General features: G+C 42.6%; 1 protein-coding gene across 1 annotated transcript in view; it reads left to right on the forward strand.

Moving 5' to 3' along the window:
* The window catches only part of RYR3 (ryanodine receptor 3), a 479,585-nt gene that overhangs the window by 102,440 nt on the left and 359,921 nt on the right, over positions 1-17,224 (forward strand). Inside the window, exons 19-20 of the mRNA XM_054969918.1 lie at positions 4,903-5,144; positions 9,520-9,712. Coding sequence (XP_054825893.1) covers positions 4,903-5,144; positions 9,520-9,712 — 435 coding nt within the window. The remainder of the gene's footprint in view (positions 1-4,902; positions 5,145-9,519; positions 9,713-17,224) is intronic.

Below are 17,224 nucleotides of genomic sequence, written 5' to 3' on the forward strand. Positions count from 1 at the left end.
ATGAGTGCCAAATTTGACACCCCCCAATCCCAGCCGGCGTAACGCTCTATCCGTTACCGCCCAAAATTGGTAGCGAGTTAAGGGAGAGTGATCAACATGACAAAACAACACTCCATCCCCTTCACCCCTAACCTTCAAATAAGAACGAAGCGCTCGAACAGGGCACAATGCCTCGTCCTCACAGGGGCCCAAAGTTAACAAGGACCCAGCATGCTTCTGATCGGTCTTAGACCTCTTTAATCCGAATCAAAACTTTATCACCAGAAAACTGAATATCAGAAGCCGATAAAGCCCTCCCAGAAACATCCCGCTGTGACTGAACCACAAGTTCACTCACCCGCAGGGCACCAAAAAATGCTGTGAGGGAGGCAGCGTGAAAGAGCCGGCATTCAAAACTGGAACTACATATCTCCCCCCATAGAGCTCCTAGGCCTCTAAGGATAGCGGGGGAAATCGGCTGCCTTTCGTCCTTAACTACCCCAGACTCCCTGGACCAACCCTCAAGCATCTTGCGGAGTCTAAAACCACCTGTAAAATCCGGCAGGCCACGCGCCTTGCTGGCAAAAGCAAAAGCAGCCAGCTGACCCCTAATAGTCTTAGTTGCCAAACCACGAGCCCGCTGAGCCACACAGAACTGCAAAAGATGCTCAGTGGGAATGGGCCACACCGGACTCAGCCCAACTCCCTCCCGAAAGCCCTGAAGCAGTCCTACCGCACGCTCATACGCTCGACGGGTGCTGGGAGCAATGGCCATCTGAATCGCTCTATTCACTTCCACTTGCCAAGCCGCCACAGCTCCGGTGGCATCCTGGAGGGAAGTCTGTCGGCTCCGGGAGCAAGACGCCGGAAGCGATCCATCTGTCGGCGAGACAAGGCGTCCACCACCCCATTGTCTACACCCGGCACATGCCGAGCCCTAAACAGTATGTTAAGCTGGAGGCACTTCAAAGTGAATGCCCGAACCAATGACATAACCCTGATAGACCTAGATGTAAGGGAATTAACCACTTGGACCACTGCCATTTTGTCGCACCAAAAGTGCACAACATGGTTAGCAAGTTCATATCCCCAAAGAAAAACTGCCACCAGAATGGGAAACAACTCTAAGAAGGTTAAATCTCTGACCATCTCGCTTGCTGCCCAATCCACAGGCCATTGCTCAGCACACCAGTGTCCACGGAAAAATACTCCGAAACCCGTGGACCCAGATGCATCAGAAGCAACCTGCAACTGGGCACCAACCAGTAACTCCTCGCGCCAGAAGGTGACCCCGTTGAAGGAACCTAAAAATTCCTCCCACACATCCATGTCGGCACGCATCCCCTTATCGATGCGAATTTTATGGTGAGGGGCCCGAAGAGTGGACATAGCGTCGCACAGCCTGCGCAAGAACGGCCTGCCTGGGGCGACCGCCTTGCAAGCAAAATTCAGAGAACCCACCAGCTGCTGCTGCAATTCGAGGAGGGACACCTTGCGCTTACCCCTGAACGCCGCCAACAACACCCTGAGCTTGCCTACTTTATCAGCCAGGAGATGGAAAGACTGGTGCACCGAGTCAAGCTCAATGCCCAAAAAGGTCATCACCTGAGATGGACCCTCTGTCTTTTCGTGTGCCAGGGGAACCCCCAGTTCACCCGCTAACGACACAAAGCCATCAAGCAGGTTGGTGTATTGCGCCGTGCCGGCAGGCCCAACGAACATAAAGTCATCGAGGTAATGACAGGTATCCCGGCAATTGAACCTACGCCTCAGCTCCCATTCTAAAAAGGAGCTGAAACACTCGAAGGCAGCACATGATATCGAGCACCCCATTGGTAGGGCTCTGTCAATGTAATATTGCCCCTCAAAAAAGAAACCCAGGAGATCAATATCGCCCGGGTGTACCGGGAGCAGGCGAAAGGCAGATTTAATGTCGCACTTAGCCATTAAGGCCCCCGTTCCACATCTGCGCACGACCCTGACCGCCTGGTCAAAAGAGGTATAGCGCACTGAACAAAGTTCCTCAGGGATGGCATCATTAACCGATGCCCCTCTAGGGAAGGAAAGATGGTGAATCAAACGAAATTCACCAGGGGCCTTCTTAGGAACCACCCCTAAGGGAGAAACACGCAGGCATGGAACAGGAGGAGTGGAAAAGGACCCAGTACCCTGCCCTCTGCACATTCCTTCGTAATCTTGTCCCGCACAACAGCTTCCATGCCAACAACAGAACGTAAATTGGAAGACATGAAAGAAACCCGCGGGCCTTGAAATGGAATCCGAAAACCGTGCCTAAAACCATCCAACAAAAACAACGCGTCACCCTGCTTGGGGTAGTAAGGCAGTAAGCGCTCAAGCGCTCTCAGACTTACCGGGCTGGGGCCCTTTACCAGCAGATTGTTGACCCCCCACCCCTGCCTGAACGCCTACCCCCTCCGCCCGGCTTGGCCCTGGGGCAGGACGTATAGGCATGTGGTCCGGAACACGCGGGACATTCGTGTTTATACTTACAGGCCCTCCTGTTGCAGACACCCTTAGAAGTGAAGTCCCAACAGAGCAGCCAGGGTTGAACCTGCTGCCCCGCCTGGGAGCGGGTGGAAGCAGCTGCCTGCGGGCGATGGATCAAATGCCCGCTATCCGCCCTATCACCAGAGTTGGGTTTTGAGGGGGACATAACCTGCAGCCACAGCTGCTGGTGAATCTGGTCCCACGGAATCTGAGGGTTCAATGCCGCCCTCATCCTAAATTCTTCGTCGTACTGCAACCATGCAGCACCAACGAAGTCAGTATACCCCCTATATATTATATTAAGGTACTGGAATAGAGACACAGCCCGTAAAGGCTGTGCCCTCCCCAAGACACCCGCATATATTAAGAACCCAAGGAGCCAGTTATGCCAGGTACGATCAACCTTGCGCCGTTTAATCTTTTCCTTATCGCGCTCGTCCAAATCCTCTTTGTCCTTCTTTTCCAGCTCACGGAAAAGAAGGGTGAACACATCCACATACTCCCCCCTCACTATCTTATCCCTCGTAGCCTGGGTAAGATGATCACCAAGGGGAAGAGCTGTGTGCCCATACGGGAGCGCCCTATAAGGGACTTGGCCATAAGCACCATAAGGCAAAAAGCCCCAGGGAGGGTAGCTACCATATTGCCAACCCGCTGGAGGTACGCCAGAAGCCTGAGAATCAGCACCCACCCCCGGACCTGTGGAAGATCCCATGGCCGGAAAAGCAGTAGTCGCTCCAGGGGCCATAGCAGCCAATCCCAAATGCCCTGGCAATTGCCACGCTGAATTAAGTGATGTAGGTGGAGTGGTGGGGCCAGAAGACCTGGAGGCAGCGGCCTGACCCCAGGGTCCCCATGGCCACGTGCACGCCTGCTGAGGCAAGGCGAACTTACCATCAGGCCCACTAGGCTCCACAGCCACCACCACTGGACCAGACTCAGCCTGCCCATCTGGTTCAACGTCGCCTGGGATGACGTCATCCTCCTCGGGGGGATTCCATCCAGCCGAACGCCCTGCTTCCGTCGCCCCTGCAGCAGACTCGAGAGCAGAAAGACGTGTCAAAATCTCCTTGCGAAAGGACGCCCGTGACGCAGCCCTAACCGGCCTGCTGCGCTCACTGACCGCGCCGGACAAAGCAGCTTGTCCCCTGCCCTTCTCCAAAGCCTCTAGGCACTTCAAAATTGTCAGATTAAAGCTGCTATCGCCCTCATCTTCAGAGGAGGAGATGGCAGGAGGAGGCCTCTTGGAGGGCTGCTTCTTAGCAGGCTGTTTGCCCTTAGCCTTACCTGAGCCCTTCCTGTATGGCATCGTGCCCAGTAAAATTACTGTAGTGATGGGCCAAAATGTCCAACTCGTGGCTGGGAAAAGAGGGAGGGTATAGAGGAACGTACCCCTCTGTCTGAAGTGGAGCAAAGCCCGGATTCAGACAAGCCCACGACTGGCAGCAGCCACAAAATGGCGTCAGAACAGGCCCCCAATATGGCGGCCAACAGGGGAGTAAAGACTAACGCCCACTTGGCCTTATGCTGTGGCCAAAACTGAGCTCGCCCTCTGCCCCAACCCTCTTCCCAAGAGAAGGAACCGACCCAAAGGCGGTGGAGGAGACGCCAATCGCCGGGGAAGCGCAGGAACTAAATACCCCCGGGGGGGACGCTATTCCCACCCCCCAGCCAGTAACCCCGAAAGCCCCTACGCAAGCGCCCAAACCAGACAAAAGCGGCTCGCCGCCGCAACAGGTAAGCGCCGGCGGGCGCAGCCGCGGCCGCCGCCGCACGCAGAACGTCCCGGAGGCTCCGCTCGCGCTACACCCACCGCTCCGCCCAGGCGCGCTGCTCGTTCCGGCCCTCGTGGCCGAAGAACAGAGGCCCGCCCGATCAGCGCACAAGCCCTGCGCGCTCGAGTAAGGCCTCTGCTGCCCTGCACTCTGAGCGTCGGTAGAGCAGCGACGAACACGTCCTGCTCCGACCGATCGCTTGGAGCAACTGCGCAGGGGAAGGGGGCGGAGATGCCTAACGGCTCTGTCTCCGCCCGCCCCCAGCAAGACCCGGATGGGCGGGAAACTAGTCCCCTCCTCCATCCGAGGGGGCAAACTCGGCCCTACGGCTAAAGCCACTTGTGGCTGCCGTGATTGGCCGCATTCTCTGCCTAAACCCTAGAGAGCCACTGCCAGTCATAGCAGATAGGCCTGAATATACCAGTAAATGGTCTGACTCATGCCACAATTATTCTCAACAATTCTGTGCATCCAGTCCTAGTATATTATAACCATCTGACTGTTCTATTTTTCTATGTTTCTTAAATACTTAATTCCATTTATATATTATAAGGTTTCAGTCAAAATATAGTATTGCAGAGGAACACAAAATGCAATTTCAGTGAATTTAACACACTGCCTGTTCTCTGTTTACTTTTAGTATGAGACCAAACATATTTCTAGGAATTGCCGAGGGCTCAGCCCAATATAAGAAATGGTACTTTGAACTAATAATTGATCAAGTAGATCCATTTTTGACCGTAGAACCCACACATCTGCGGGTTGGCTGGGCTTCAACATCGGGCTATGCTCCTTATCCTGGAGGTGGAGAAGGATGGGGAGGCAATGGTGTTGGCGATGACCTGTACTCATATGGATTTGATGGACTTCATCTGTGGTCTGGTAAGAACTGATTTAATAACCCTCTCTAGCTATATTGTTCCCCTGTTTCCCAGCTTTATGAATACTGATGTACACGTTACCTTCTTAATGATGGAATGAAACGAATTAAGGTTACTGATGCCTTCCATGGTCATTAGAAAAAGGAGCAGTCTCCTTTATCTGACTCGCCAGTATAGCTGATAATGACTGAGGAATGCTGTGAGTCTTTGTGTTCTGTCAGAGAAGAAAGTATGGGGAAATAAAGGGGGTAAATGGGGTAGTAGTAACCCTACAGTAAAGAAAGGCTGACCAAGGAAAATGGATGAGGTTGTGAATTTCTGTGGGGAGCCTGGGGAATGGACCCAAGAGGCAAAATCCTCCTGGGCCGGTACACAATGAGAATGCTCCCACTGGGCACAATGATCACTTCTAGAAGTGACATGATCACACCTGACAGCAGGCATGCTCCCAAATTGGCCTCTGTGAAGCTTGGGAGCATGCTCGCTGCCACGCACAAAGATGTCACTTTCAGAAATGACATCATTGCACGCACGAGGAGTGTATGGGAGCTTCATGCATACATGAGAAAATCACTCAAGGTAAGTGCAACCCCCCCCCCCCAGGAGGGTAAGGCTACCCTAGACCACATATTTGCTTTAAAGGCTTAATTGGGATTTAGCATGCTCTCATTCCCTTGTCATCATCTCATTACTATCTCTGCAGCACCAAAACTTCAAAGCACTTTTAAAATTCCTTCAGGCTTTAAAATTAGTTTGTGATTTGGTGAACCATGAAAAGATGAGATGAAAAGGCCCAACTGATTCTCACAGATGTGAGCTATTCTTTTTTGTATGAATCTTTCTGGATCCACACCTCAATGTAGAAAGCAGTTAATTCTTTGAATGCTGATCATTAGTACATAAATGGGGCTGAACCAAAATGGCAAGGAAGGTTTGTAATAAATTGTACACAGTTATATAAGCTTTGAAAAACTCAATTTTAATGTTTGTCTTCCCACTCAGGAGAGATTGGGAATGGGGTGAAAGTGGTCTCCCATTGGGTCACGCTCATTCTGAATGGGTGGGGGATGGAGCACATCCCTGACACTCCCTGTCTTTTCAGAACGCTCGGCAACAACAGCAGCAAATTTCAACAGTTAAACTACCATAAAAATGTAGCAAGAGAGAAACTGGCTGGTTGCTTCAGCAGCAGGGATTCATCACCTCCACCCTAAGCAGAGTTGCAGAATTTTAAGTCCAGGCTTATAAGGGTGTAACTCTTCTTAGGGCTGCATCATTAGTGAAGACAAATCATAGGTTTTATGTGTACATATGAGCTGCCTTACACTGAATTAGACTATTAGTCCATCAAGGACAGTATTGTCTACTCAGAGTGGCAGGAGCTCTCTAGGGACTCAGGTCAAGATTATCTCATCACCTACTACCTGAACCTTTTAACTGGAGATGCTGGGAACTGAACCTGGCACTTTCTGCATGCTAAGCAGATGCTCCATCACTGAGCCATGGCTCATCCTCTTTCATTTGTCTTCAGTGACATACATTTGTTGGCAAATCTCATAGTCTGTGTGGCATTATGATGTCATTACATTCACCACATGACTTGTGAGTGTCTTACTTTAGGTAGAAAAGGAAGATGTCCTAGTAAATACCCTATGGGGAAAATTGTGCTGCTGATACAGGAGTGAGGCTGCAAACTGCATGAATAATGCAAACATTGTACATGAGAAATATTTGTTTAGTTTTTTCAAGCGACATGTTAAATACATTTTGCCCCCCAAATGTTCAGTGGTAAAAATTTCATTGCAACCTTGTTGTTAGATGAATGCCCATATAAACATTTGTGTTGAGCTTATAACACATACCACATTAGCTTCTTTGCTTTGATTGAGCATTTTCGTTACAAACTAATCAATGCTACTCCTATATGAATACTTTTTAAATTCATGGGCCTTCATAATACAGCTCTTTATTGTGTTAAATCAAATGGAAAATAGAACAGTTTAAAAATGGATAGTATTTGAAATTGAATAACGGGAAAGAAGATAATGACTTTGTATGAGCCTTCCAATCATTTTTTTGCCATGACTATAATTAGTAGCATTTTTGGTTTAACAGAAAAATACATTTGATATATATTAAAATAAATTTTAAAAATCACAGTAGAACGTTGTGGGATACATACAACACAGAATGAAGAGGTATCATAATGAAGGTTTTAACTTTATGTGTGTATCAGTACATGGTTAGGTTTTTTAATATATTAGAGAAATAATTTTTTAAGGTTCCTTTCTTAAATTAGTTGCTAACTATGCAACACTTCGCATCTAATGTTGCATGACAAACTTTTAATGACAAACTTTTCCATGCCGTTGATCCATACAGTGAAGATTAATGTTTTGATGCTTCTACTATATGCATCTATATACATATAGTCAGGGCTTTTTTTTCAGCAGGAACGTGGTGGAACAGAGTTCCAGCACCTCTTAAAAATGGTCACATGACTGGTGGCCCCGCTCCCTGATCTCCAGACAGAGTTTAGATTGCCCTCCGCGCCATCGAGTGGCGTGGAGGACAATCCAAACTCCCCTCTGTCTGGAGATCAGGGGGCAGGGCCACTGGCCATGTGACCATTCTCACTGAGGGCAATTTAAACTTTAAAAAACTGCCCCCTTGTTCCAGCTGACCCAAAGTGACGTCATTGTGCGGTCTTGAGTTCCACCACTGAGTTCCACCACGTCTTTTCCCAGAAAAAAAGCCCTGCATATAGTACTTGCATAATAGTGTGCTACTTTGGGGCTACATGATGCTAAAGTGTAAATGAAGGGACCATGAGCAAGAAGTAACATCTAAATTGGCCTTGAACAGGTGGTAATGTCATTATTTTTTTATTTTACCATCCTAACATTAGCATCATCATAATGCTTTTGGGGAAGTATTCTTGTTCAGACTTTACATCTTCTGCTATTATTTTTAAACAGTGGGCAGTGTTTCATTGAAAATGCTGTTTTTAATAATTTGTGATTTGGGGGAGGGAAGAAAAAAATTGAACCTATGAAATATGCAGATCCTATCAGTTTAGGAAGCTTTGATAATGCAGAGAAAGAGTGTGGAAGTTACTAAGGATAAATCAGTTTGACTTTTTTGAGTTGGATTAATAGTTATCAGATTAAATTCATACTTACATGGAAGGCTATTACTTCAGGGATGGACAAGCATCTTTCTGACTTGTGCAGAGTACGAAAGAAATCTTGGAAGATTGATTCTTAGATAAGTATGGGCTGCCAATATAATGTGGCTGCAAAAGGATAAATGCTATTCTTGGATGAACAACAGACATGGGGGAAAATTGGTTACTGGTGAAGCTGCATCTGATATGCTGTGTTCGGTTTTTCTCATCCATCTTGAAGAACAAACTCAAATGACAAGTAACAAACTGAATACAAACTGGAACTAGTTATAGAGAACTGTTGTTAAAATAATCACATGAATGTAGTATTTATCACCAGAAGGTGAAAGACCCCCAAGCTGAAAGGAATGTAATAGTATTTTGCAGAAGATGGAGAGCTATGTAAGTTAAAGAAGGCTAATGGCAGGCTGTTGGCTATTGCCATGCTAAAATGGCTATTAAAAATTAGGAAATCAGACGAGGACTTTTGAGGCCAATAGAATCATAATTTTAATTACTATGTAAACTCTATAATTGTGTGGGAAGCAAAAAATCTTGCTAGGTTCAAGACAGGTGTAGATACATTTATAGAGGATATCTTGTAATGTCTATATTGGTGACTCAGTACAGACTTGCTGGGATCAAGCATATGTTTCTCCAATACATAACCTAAGATTTCACACACCCTTCCTTTGGACATCAAAGATTGACACAACTTGAATCAGGTTTAAGGGTGCTAAGAGTGATAAAAAAGAAGTCTCCTGGAAGTCACATGTAAGTTGGCTAAATTCTGATTTGTTCTTGTTCCTGCAAACTAGAATTCTACAATAAATCCTTGGAGGAACAGATTCCAAAAGTAATGTGGTTGTCTGTGTGTCTTAATATAGAAAAAAATGCCTCTCTTCCTCTTTATTCACAAGAAAAAAATTATTCACAAGAAAAAAACAATCATCTAAATGGATATAAATGCATCTGCAGAGATCTCAGTTGGCATGCTAAGTTTAGGCACTTTGTCATTTATCTGTTTAGAAAATACATTTGTTTGTCTCTGAGACTAGAAACTACTATAAGAAGATGCAGTGCCATATTTTGTTTGAATGGAAATAATAGATTGGAAATGTCACAATCTCACAATTCTTTGCCAACAAAGTTTCTTCTCCTTGCTAACATTTTTTAAGCTGTAAAAACCTTGTGACTGCTTGTTTATTAGGTCGAATACCCAGAGCTGTCGCATCTGTGAACCAGCATTTGCTAGCATCTGACGATGTGGTCAGCTGTTGCCTGGATTTAGGGGCACCCAGTATTTCTTTCCGCATTAATGGACAACCTGTACAAGGAATGTTTGAAAACTTCAACACTGATGGACTGTTTTTTCCTGTAGTGAGCTTCTCAGCAGGCATCAAGTAAGTCACTCTTTGGTCTACTGAATACCACCAAATGTTATCATAGTTATTGCATGCCACTGCTGAGGTACTTTGCCAATTTCATTCACGAAAAAAAATTGTTTCAAAAACCATGAGTCATATACTGACAGACAGTGAAATACAGAATCTTTGACACCTTTTGTCTCTGCTTGAATCATTCCCAGGTCAGCAATGACTGAAGTCACTATTATTTGATTATTTTTTCCCATGACCTATGTGAAAGGCTTTTGGTCTCTGTCATTTATCAATGGGCAAGTGTCTGCATATAGCACCACATTTGGCTCTAACTGAGATCCTTCCTGGCAGCATCAACAAGAGGTCAAAGCCTCTCACACATAAAAGAATTTAAGGAACAGTGATGAATCAGTGTGGTTAGTGCCTTACTGCTCAGTTGTGTAATAGAGAAGGTATTTGACTGTTAACTTGGCACCTTTCCCCACAGCTAATACAATTTTTTTAAATTCCAGTCCATTTCAAAGTCACTCCATTTAAACAAGAAAGAATTAATTAAGAAATTAATAAATAAAGGCAAAGTTGGTAAATAATTTTAACATGATAATTTTTTACATGTACTTAATTCTCTACCCTGACTTGGATATCCCAGGCAAGCCCAATCTTGTCAGATCTTGGCTGCTAAGCAGAGTCAGCCTTGGTAAGTAACTGGATGGGAGACTTCCAACAAAGACCAGGGTTGCAAAGGAGGCAATGGCAAACTACCTCTCTTGCCTTGAAAACCCCCAGCAGGGGTCTCCATATGTCAGCTATAACTTGACAGCACTTTCCCTCGTTACCACTTAATTCTCCAGTCAAAAATCAGTAACACTTTAAAGTGACAACCTTGGGTAGATCATGCCAATACTCAGATACTTAAGCAATTAAAATGATTTTACAGTTGCTAACGCTTTTGTGGTACCAGTATTACCAGTGCTGAGTTTGTTCGTGACTTTTTCTTTTCTTCAAGTTATATAACTGATTAGAAATTTTATTTATGTGGAAACCTGTAACAGCAATGACATTTCAAGTGTAATAATGCGGTCTACTGCAGTTTATCAAAAGAATAGTCACAGTTTCATGCTTGTATACAATAGCTACTGAATTAAGAAAAATATTTGTGTTCTTGTTTTTGCTGTTGTGCAGTGATTGCTGACCTTCCTACTGTAGTGCTTCTGGCGATGAATTTCTTTAAACCGTTCACATATTCACATTTGGGCTATTTTAGACAAATGGTTCCTCATAGCAGTGAAGCAGATTACAGATCTTAAAAATAAATGCTTAATATTTTTAAGTGGCCATGTGGATAGCTACTTCCTACCACATCACTTGTGAGAACACCTTCTCTGTGAGGCAATAATTGGGAGGCTTTAATTAACTGGCTAGTTTAGAGAGCCACTTTGGTGTAGTGGTTAAGAGCGCAGGACTCTAATCTGGAGAACTGGTTTTGATTCCTCACTCCTCCACTTGAAGCCAGCTGGATGACCTTGGGTCAGTTGTAGCTTCTAGCTCTCTCAGCCCCACCCATCTTACAGGTGTTTTGTTGTGGGGATAATAATAACATACTTTGTAAACTGCTTTGAGTGGGTGTTAAGTCATCCTGAAGGGCAGTATAGAAATTGAATGTTGTTGTTGTTGTTATTAAGAAGCCAGATAATTGTGGGAAGGGGAATAGACAAGTGTATAAAAGTATGCATGGCATAGAGGAAACAGGCAAATAAAACTTCTCCTTTTCCTGTAACATTAGAACTTGGAGCTATGTGATAATATTTTTTTAAAATTTTTATTGGATTAGAATATATAGTTATTCAATACAAACATCCCCCCTTTATATATATCTGCTTCTAACCCCCTCCCTTTCCTCCCCCCTTTTGTTTGACTTCCAACAGTTTTCCAACCCTTTGTCTATCTTATTACTTACTTACTTAATACCTCATATAGTCTATTAAACAAACACTTAAACTCTCTTCTAAGCTTATTGTTTTTTATAACACAGAGTTTCCTTTAACCCCTCCTTAACTAAATCTTACAATCTAAATAACACATTGCTAGCATATATTAATAACCCTAATATTAATAGTATAACATTTTATCCATTTTCTATACATAATCTCTATACTCTCCCCAATATAAGTTAATCAATTTAACCTATATTCTATATATTTCTTTAAACATTTCTTATTCTCAATTTATCCATTTTCTATACATAATCTCTATACTCTCCCCAATATAAGTTAATCAATTTAACTTATATTTTATATATTCCTATAAACATTTCTTATTCTCAATATATTTTGAATATATAAAATATCTGTTATACTAAAAACATAACTACAATAAAAAAGACCTAGCTAGCATGCTCTTATATATTCATAATATATATTCATAATAACACATATGTTGTTTAATACTATGTATAATTTTTATCTTAACTCTAGTAATAGCTTAGAATTTAATAGTTAAATCCCCCTTTCCCGGTAAAGTCACTTCTCTCTTCTTTTATTAAATTTCAATAATTCTCAAACTGCCACAGTTTTCCTTCCACATCCCATTTTTTCTCCAAATATTGCTTCAGTTTCTCCCAATCCATGTTAAACTGTCCTGGATCAAGGTCTCTAAGTTTCCTTGTCATTTTGTCCATCTCAGCCATGTACAGCAATTTAGAAATCCAATCTTCAATAGTTGGTACTTCTTGCACTTTCCATTTCTGCGCGTATAAAAGTCTAGCCGCTGTTGTCATGTAAAATAACAATGTTCTGTGTTGTGCTGGAATATCTTCCATTCCCAAGTTCAGTAGCAGCAATTCTGGGTTTCTATTAACTTGAAATTGTAAAATCTCATTGATCACTTCTATTATTCCTCCCCAGTATTGCTTAGCTACCTCACAGGTCCACCACATATGATACAAAGATCCTTCATGTTTTTTACATTTCCAGCATTTATTTGACATGTTAGTATTCCCTAACGCAATTTTCTTTGGTGTCAAATACCAGCGATATATCATTTTATAAAAGTTCTCTTTAATATTTGTGCAAGTCGTTATCTTCAAAGTCGTTTTCCACAGGTATTCCCACGCCTCCATTGTTATCTCTTTATGAAAGTTTATCGCCCACTTCACCATTTGAACTTTAACTGTCTCATCTTCTGTATACCATTTTAAAAGTACTTTGTAGATCCTCAAAATTTCCTTTTTGCCCTCTTGAAGTATCACCTCTTCAAATTCTGAATTCTCCATTCTCAGTCCTCCTTTCACGCAGTCTGAATTATAAAGATCTCTTATCTGTCTATATTGAAACCATCCATAACTTGAGGACAGTTCCTCTTGCGTCTTTATTCTTAATTTAGAGAATTCCAATAATGTTATCTCCTTATATGTTTAACACTGTTGTTCATTTCCAACAGTTCTTGGATCTATTACTTCGAACGGAACCACCCACAAGGGGATTCTGTCCTTCATATAATTTTTGTATTTCTTCCAAACAGCAAAAAGGCTTCTCCGAATATAGTGGTGCAGAAACATAGAATCAGCTTTAACTTTATCATACCACAGGTATGCATGCCATCCGAATGTTTTTTTATATCCCTCCAAAGCCAGTAGCTTGCAGTCCTTCAACGTCATCCACTCTTTTATCCAAGACAGGCAAATTGCTTCATGATATAATCTTAAATTGGGCAGCTGCATTCCACCTCTTTCTTTAGCGTCCTGTAATACTTTCATTTTCACCCTAGGTTTCTTGCCTGCCCACACAAAGTCCGATAATTTCCTTTGCCATTTTTCAAATTGTTTAGTGTCACGAATGATTGGAATTGTTTGTAGCAGGAACATCACTCTCGGCAATACATTCATCTTAACTGCTGCAATTCTTCCCAACCATGACAGATTCAGCCTATTCCATTTAATCAGATCTTGCTCTATTTGAGTCCACAATTTCTCATAATTATTCTTAAATAGGTCTATATTCTTCGCAGTCAGTTCAACTCCCAAATATTTTACCTTATTCATTACTTCACAGTCTGTTTTCTCCTCTAGTTCCTGCTGTTTCTGTTTAGTCATATTCTTGCATAGTATCTTGGACTTCTTTTTGTTTACATAAAATCCGGCCAAATCTCCAAATTCCTTAATTTTCTCCATCACCTTTGGCATATTCTCAATTGGGTCGTCCACAATTAACATTATATCGTCCGTGAACGCTCTGACCTTGTAGGAATGCTCTCTTATTTTTATTCCTCGGATTGCATCGTCTTCTCGGATTTGAATCATCAATATTTCCAATACTAAGATGAACAACAATGGTGACAACGGGCAACCCTGTCTCGTACCTTTACCTATTGTCAATTTCTTAGTTACGTCTTCATTCACCACAATTGCTGCACTCTGGTCTCTGTAGATTTCTTTCACAGCACGAATGAACTTTTCTCCCATTTGCAGCTTCTCCATAGTGGCAAACATAAAGTCCCAGTTCAAATTATCAAAAGCTTTTTCAGCATCCACGAAGAAAAAACCAACTTCTCTGTCACAACGTTTATCATAATATTCAATAGCATTTATAACTGTCCTTAGGTTATCTTTAATCTGTCTGTCTGGCAAAAATCCAGCTTGCTTCTCTGCAATAAATTCAGACATCCATCCTTTTATTCTCTCCGCCAAAATCTTCGCAAAGATTTTATAGTCATTATTCAGCAACGAAATTGGCCTATAATTTTTTACATTGGTCAAGTCTTGTCCCTCTTTAGGAATCAATGAAATATTGGCTTCACTCCAAGTAACTGGAGTCGTTTGATCTTGCATAACTCCATTGATCACCTCTTTCAGAAAAGGCGCCAGTTCATTTGCCAGTACTTTATAAAATTTAGCTGTAAGTCCATCCGGGCCTGGTGCCTTTCCTAATTTTGTCGACCGTATTGCCTCTTTTATTTCTTCCTCCGTCACTTCTCTATTCAATTTTTCTCTCCATCCCTCAGAGATTGCAGGGAGCCTCATCTTTCCCAGATAATTCGCTATTGAATCTTTATTAACTTCTTTTTTTGGGTACAGCTTTGCATAAAATTTATAAAAGGCTCTACTAATGGCTGACTGCTCCAGATAGGTTTTATTTTCCTCACAAATTTTGTTTATGGTTCTTTTCTCCTTTCTTTTCTTCAATTGCCATGCCAAATATTTCCCAGGTTTATTTGCACCCTCAAACGACTTTTGATTCATTCTCTTAAGATTCCATTCCATTTCTTTATTATTCATTGCCGTCAACTGTTCTTGAAGGATTTTAATATCCTGATATAGCTTCTTTTTCCCTGGTCTCTTCTTTAATTGACTCTCTTTGGCTTTTATTTTCTCCGTAATCTCCAATCTCTTCTCCTCTCTTTTCTTCCTAGCTCTAGCATTTAAGTCCATTAGTATGCCTCTAGTCACCGCCTTGTAAGTGTCCCATACCTTATTTGTTGATACTTCATTGTTCATGTTATGCTGTATAAAGAACTTAGTCTCTCTTCGCAGCAGTTCAATATTTGCCTCTTCTTGCAGTATATCTTCATTTATTCTCCAACCTCTCCTTTTTACTCTTTTCCCAAACCTCCACATAATTGGATTGTGATCCGAGCCTACCATTGGCATTATTTCAACGTCCTTAGTCCAAAGCACTAAATCTTTGGTGGCCCAGATCATGTCAATTCGTGACAAAGTGGAGTGTCTTGCAGAATAAAATGTATATTGTCTACCTTTAGGGTTGTGGCTTCTCCATACATCTTCTAAGGTTTCTTGTTCTTTTATTGCAAAAAAAGACTTTGGTAATAGTCCTCTTTTCTTTTGTGCAGTTACAGATTTTTTATCTTCGTCCAAATTAGTAACTCCATTGAAGTCTCCAGTTAAAATCATCTGATCATAAGATAGTTCATCAAGTTGTTTTCCCAAATCCTCAAAAAAACTCTCTTTTGCTCCATTAGGTGCATATATTCCCATCACCAACAGTTTCTTTAAATTCCACGTAATTTCCACAGCTAAATATCTAGCTTCCACATCACTCACCACTAATTTTGGCTGCAATTCCTCTTTTATATACAACACCACACCTTTTTTCTTTTTTTTTGAAGCAGCCACAAATTCAGTTCCCAATTTTGCAAATTTTAAATATTTAACATCCTGCTTTTTAATATGGGTTTCTTGCAAACAAACAATGTCACATTTTTGTTTTAATAGCCAGTGAAAAATATTTTTTCTCTTATTGGGCGAATTAAGTCCGTTTACATTCCATGATAAAATTTTACACTCCATATTCATGATCTTGCTGTTGGTAAGTCCTTTTCATTGTCCCTAATAAACTTTTCCATCTCCAATTCAGATCTGATGCGTTTTTTAGCGCCACCAAATTCAAAGGATAGTCCTTCAGGCATTTCCCATCTGTATCTTATTTTCATATACTTCAGAATCTGGACTAGATTTTTGTATTTTTTCCAGTCTAGCAGCACCGATCTGGGCAATTCCTTCATAATAATAACAGTCTTGCCGTCAACCTCTAATGGATCCTGAAATTGTTTACTCACAATCATTTCTCTTGTGTTTCTGGTCGTAAACTGCACAATTATATCTCTTGGTAGTGTCCTCTGGGTCGCAAATCTTGAGTTTATTCTGTAAACCACATCTAGGATAGCCGCAACTTCCCCCTCCTCCTTCCCCAGGTACTCAGCCAGCACTTCTGTAATCTGTTCTTGGGCAGTCTTTCCTTCGGTTTCCGGCAAGCCACGAAACCTTAACTGCTTCTCCATGTGTTTACTTTCCGCAACTGCCATTCTACCTCTCATCATCCTCATCTCAGTTCGTTGCGTGTCTGCTAGAGTGTCCACCGCGTTTTCTACCACATTAACTCTGCTGCGTGGCTTGCAAGTCGTTTTGTATCTTTTCCATACCTTTCGTCACTTCCGCCAATTCTTTTCTGAGTGTCTCTTTAAACTCTTTCGCCATCTCTGGTATCATGTCCTTAAGCTCCTTAATTCCTTCTGAAACTTTTTTATCTAAACTTTCAATTGCCGCCTGCCACTCCTTTTTCGACATCGTGGGGCTAGCTTTGCCTCGCTCCCACGTGTCAGCCCTTTTCCTCAGCTCCGTGGCGTTTTACTTTCTATACTTTTACTTTTAAAAGTCCCAAAATCACTTTGTTTCTTAAAAAAAACCAATTACAGAGTCCAAAATGTCGGGCGTCTTTTCTCTATGGTTCCTCTATGATTATTCCCCCTTTATTTGTAATCCAAGATGGCCTACTTCCTGTTCCGCTGAAGCCGCGACCCTTCCCCTTTCCAAAATGGCATTCTTCTACTTCCTGTAACACGGAGATGGTCGCTTCTCTCCAGCTTCTCTATCGTTGTGACGTACTTCCTGTTCCTCAGCCACACACAGCAGATCTCGCGATGTTGAAACTTTCTCACAGCCCACTATCTCTTTGTCACCGCAGGTATGTAAAACAATAATCAAATTTCTTTGATAACTTCGTTATACTTAGTCCTTCTTTAAAA

This window comes from Eublepharis macularius, chromosome 2 (genome assembly GCF_028583425.1).
Source record: "Eublepharis macularius isolate TG4126 chromosome 2, MPM_Emac_v1.0, whole genome shotgun sequence".
Taxonomy (NCBI): domain Eukaryota; kingdom Metazoa; phylum Chordata; class Lepidosauria; order Squamata; family Eublepharidae; genus Eublepharis; species Eublepharis macularius.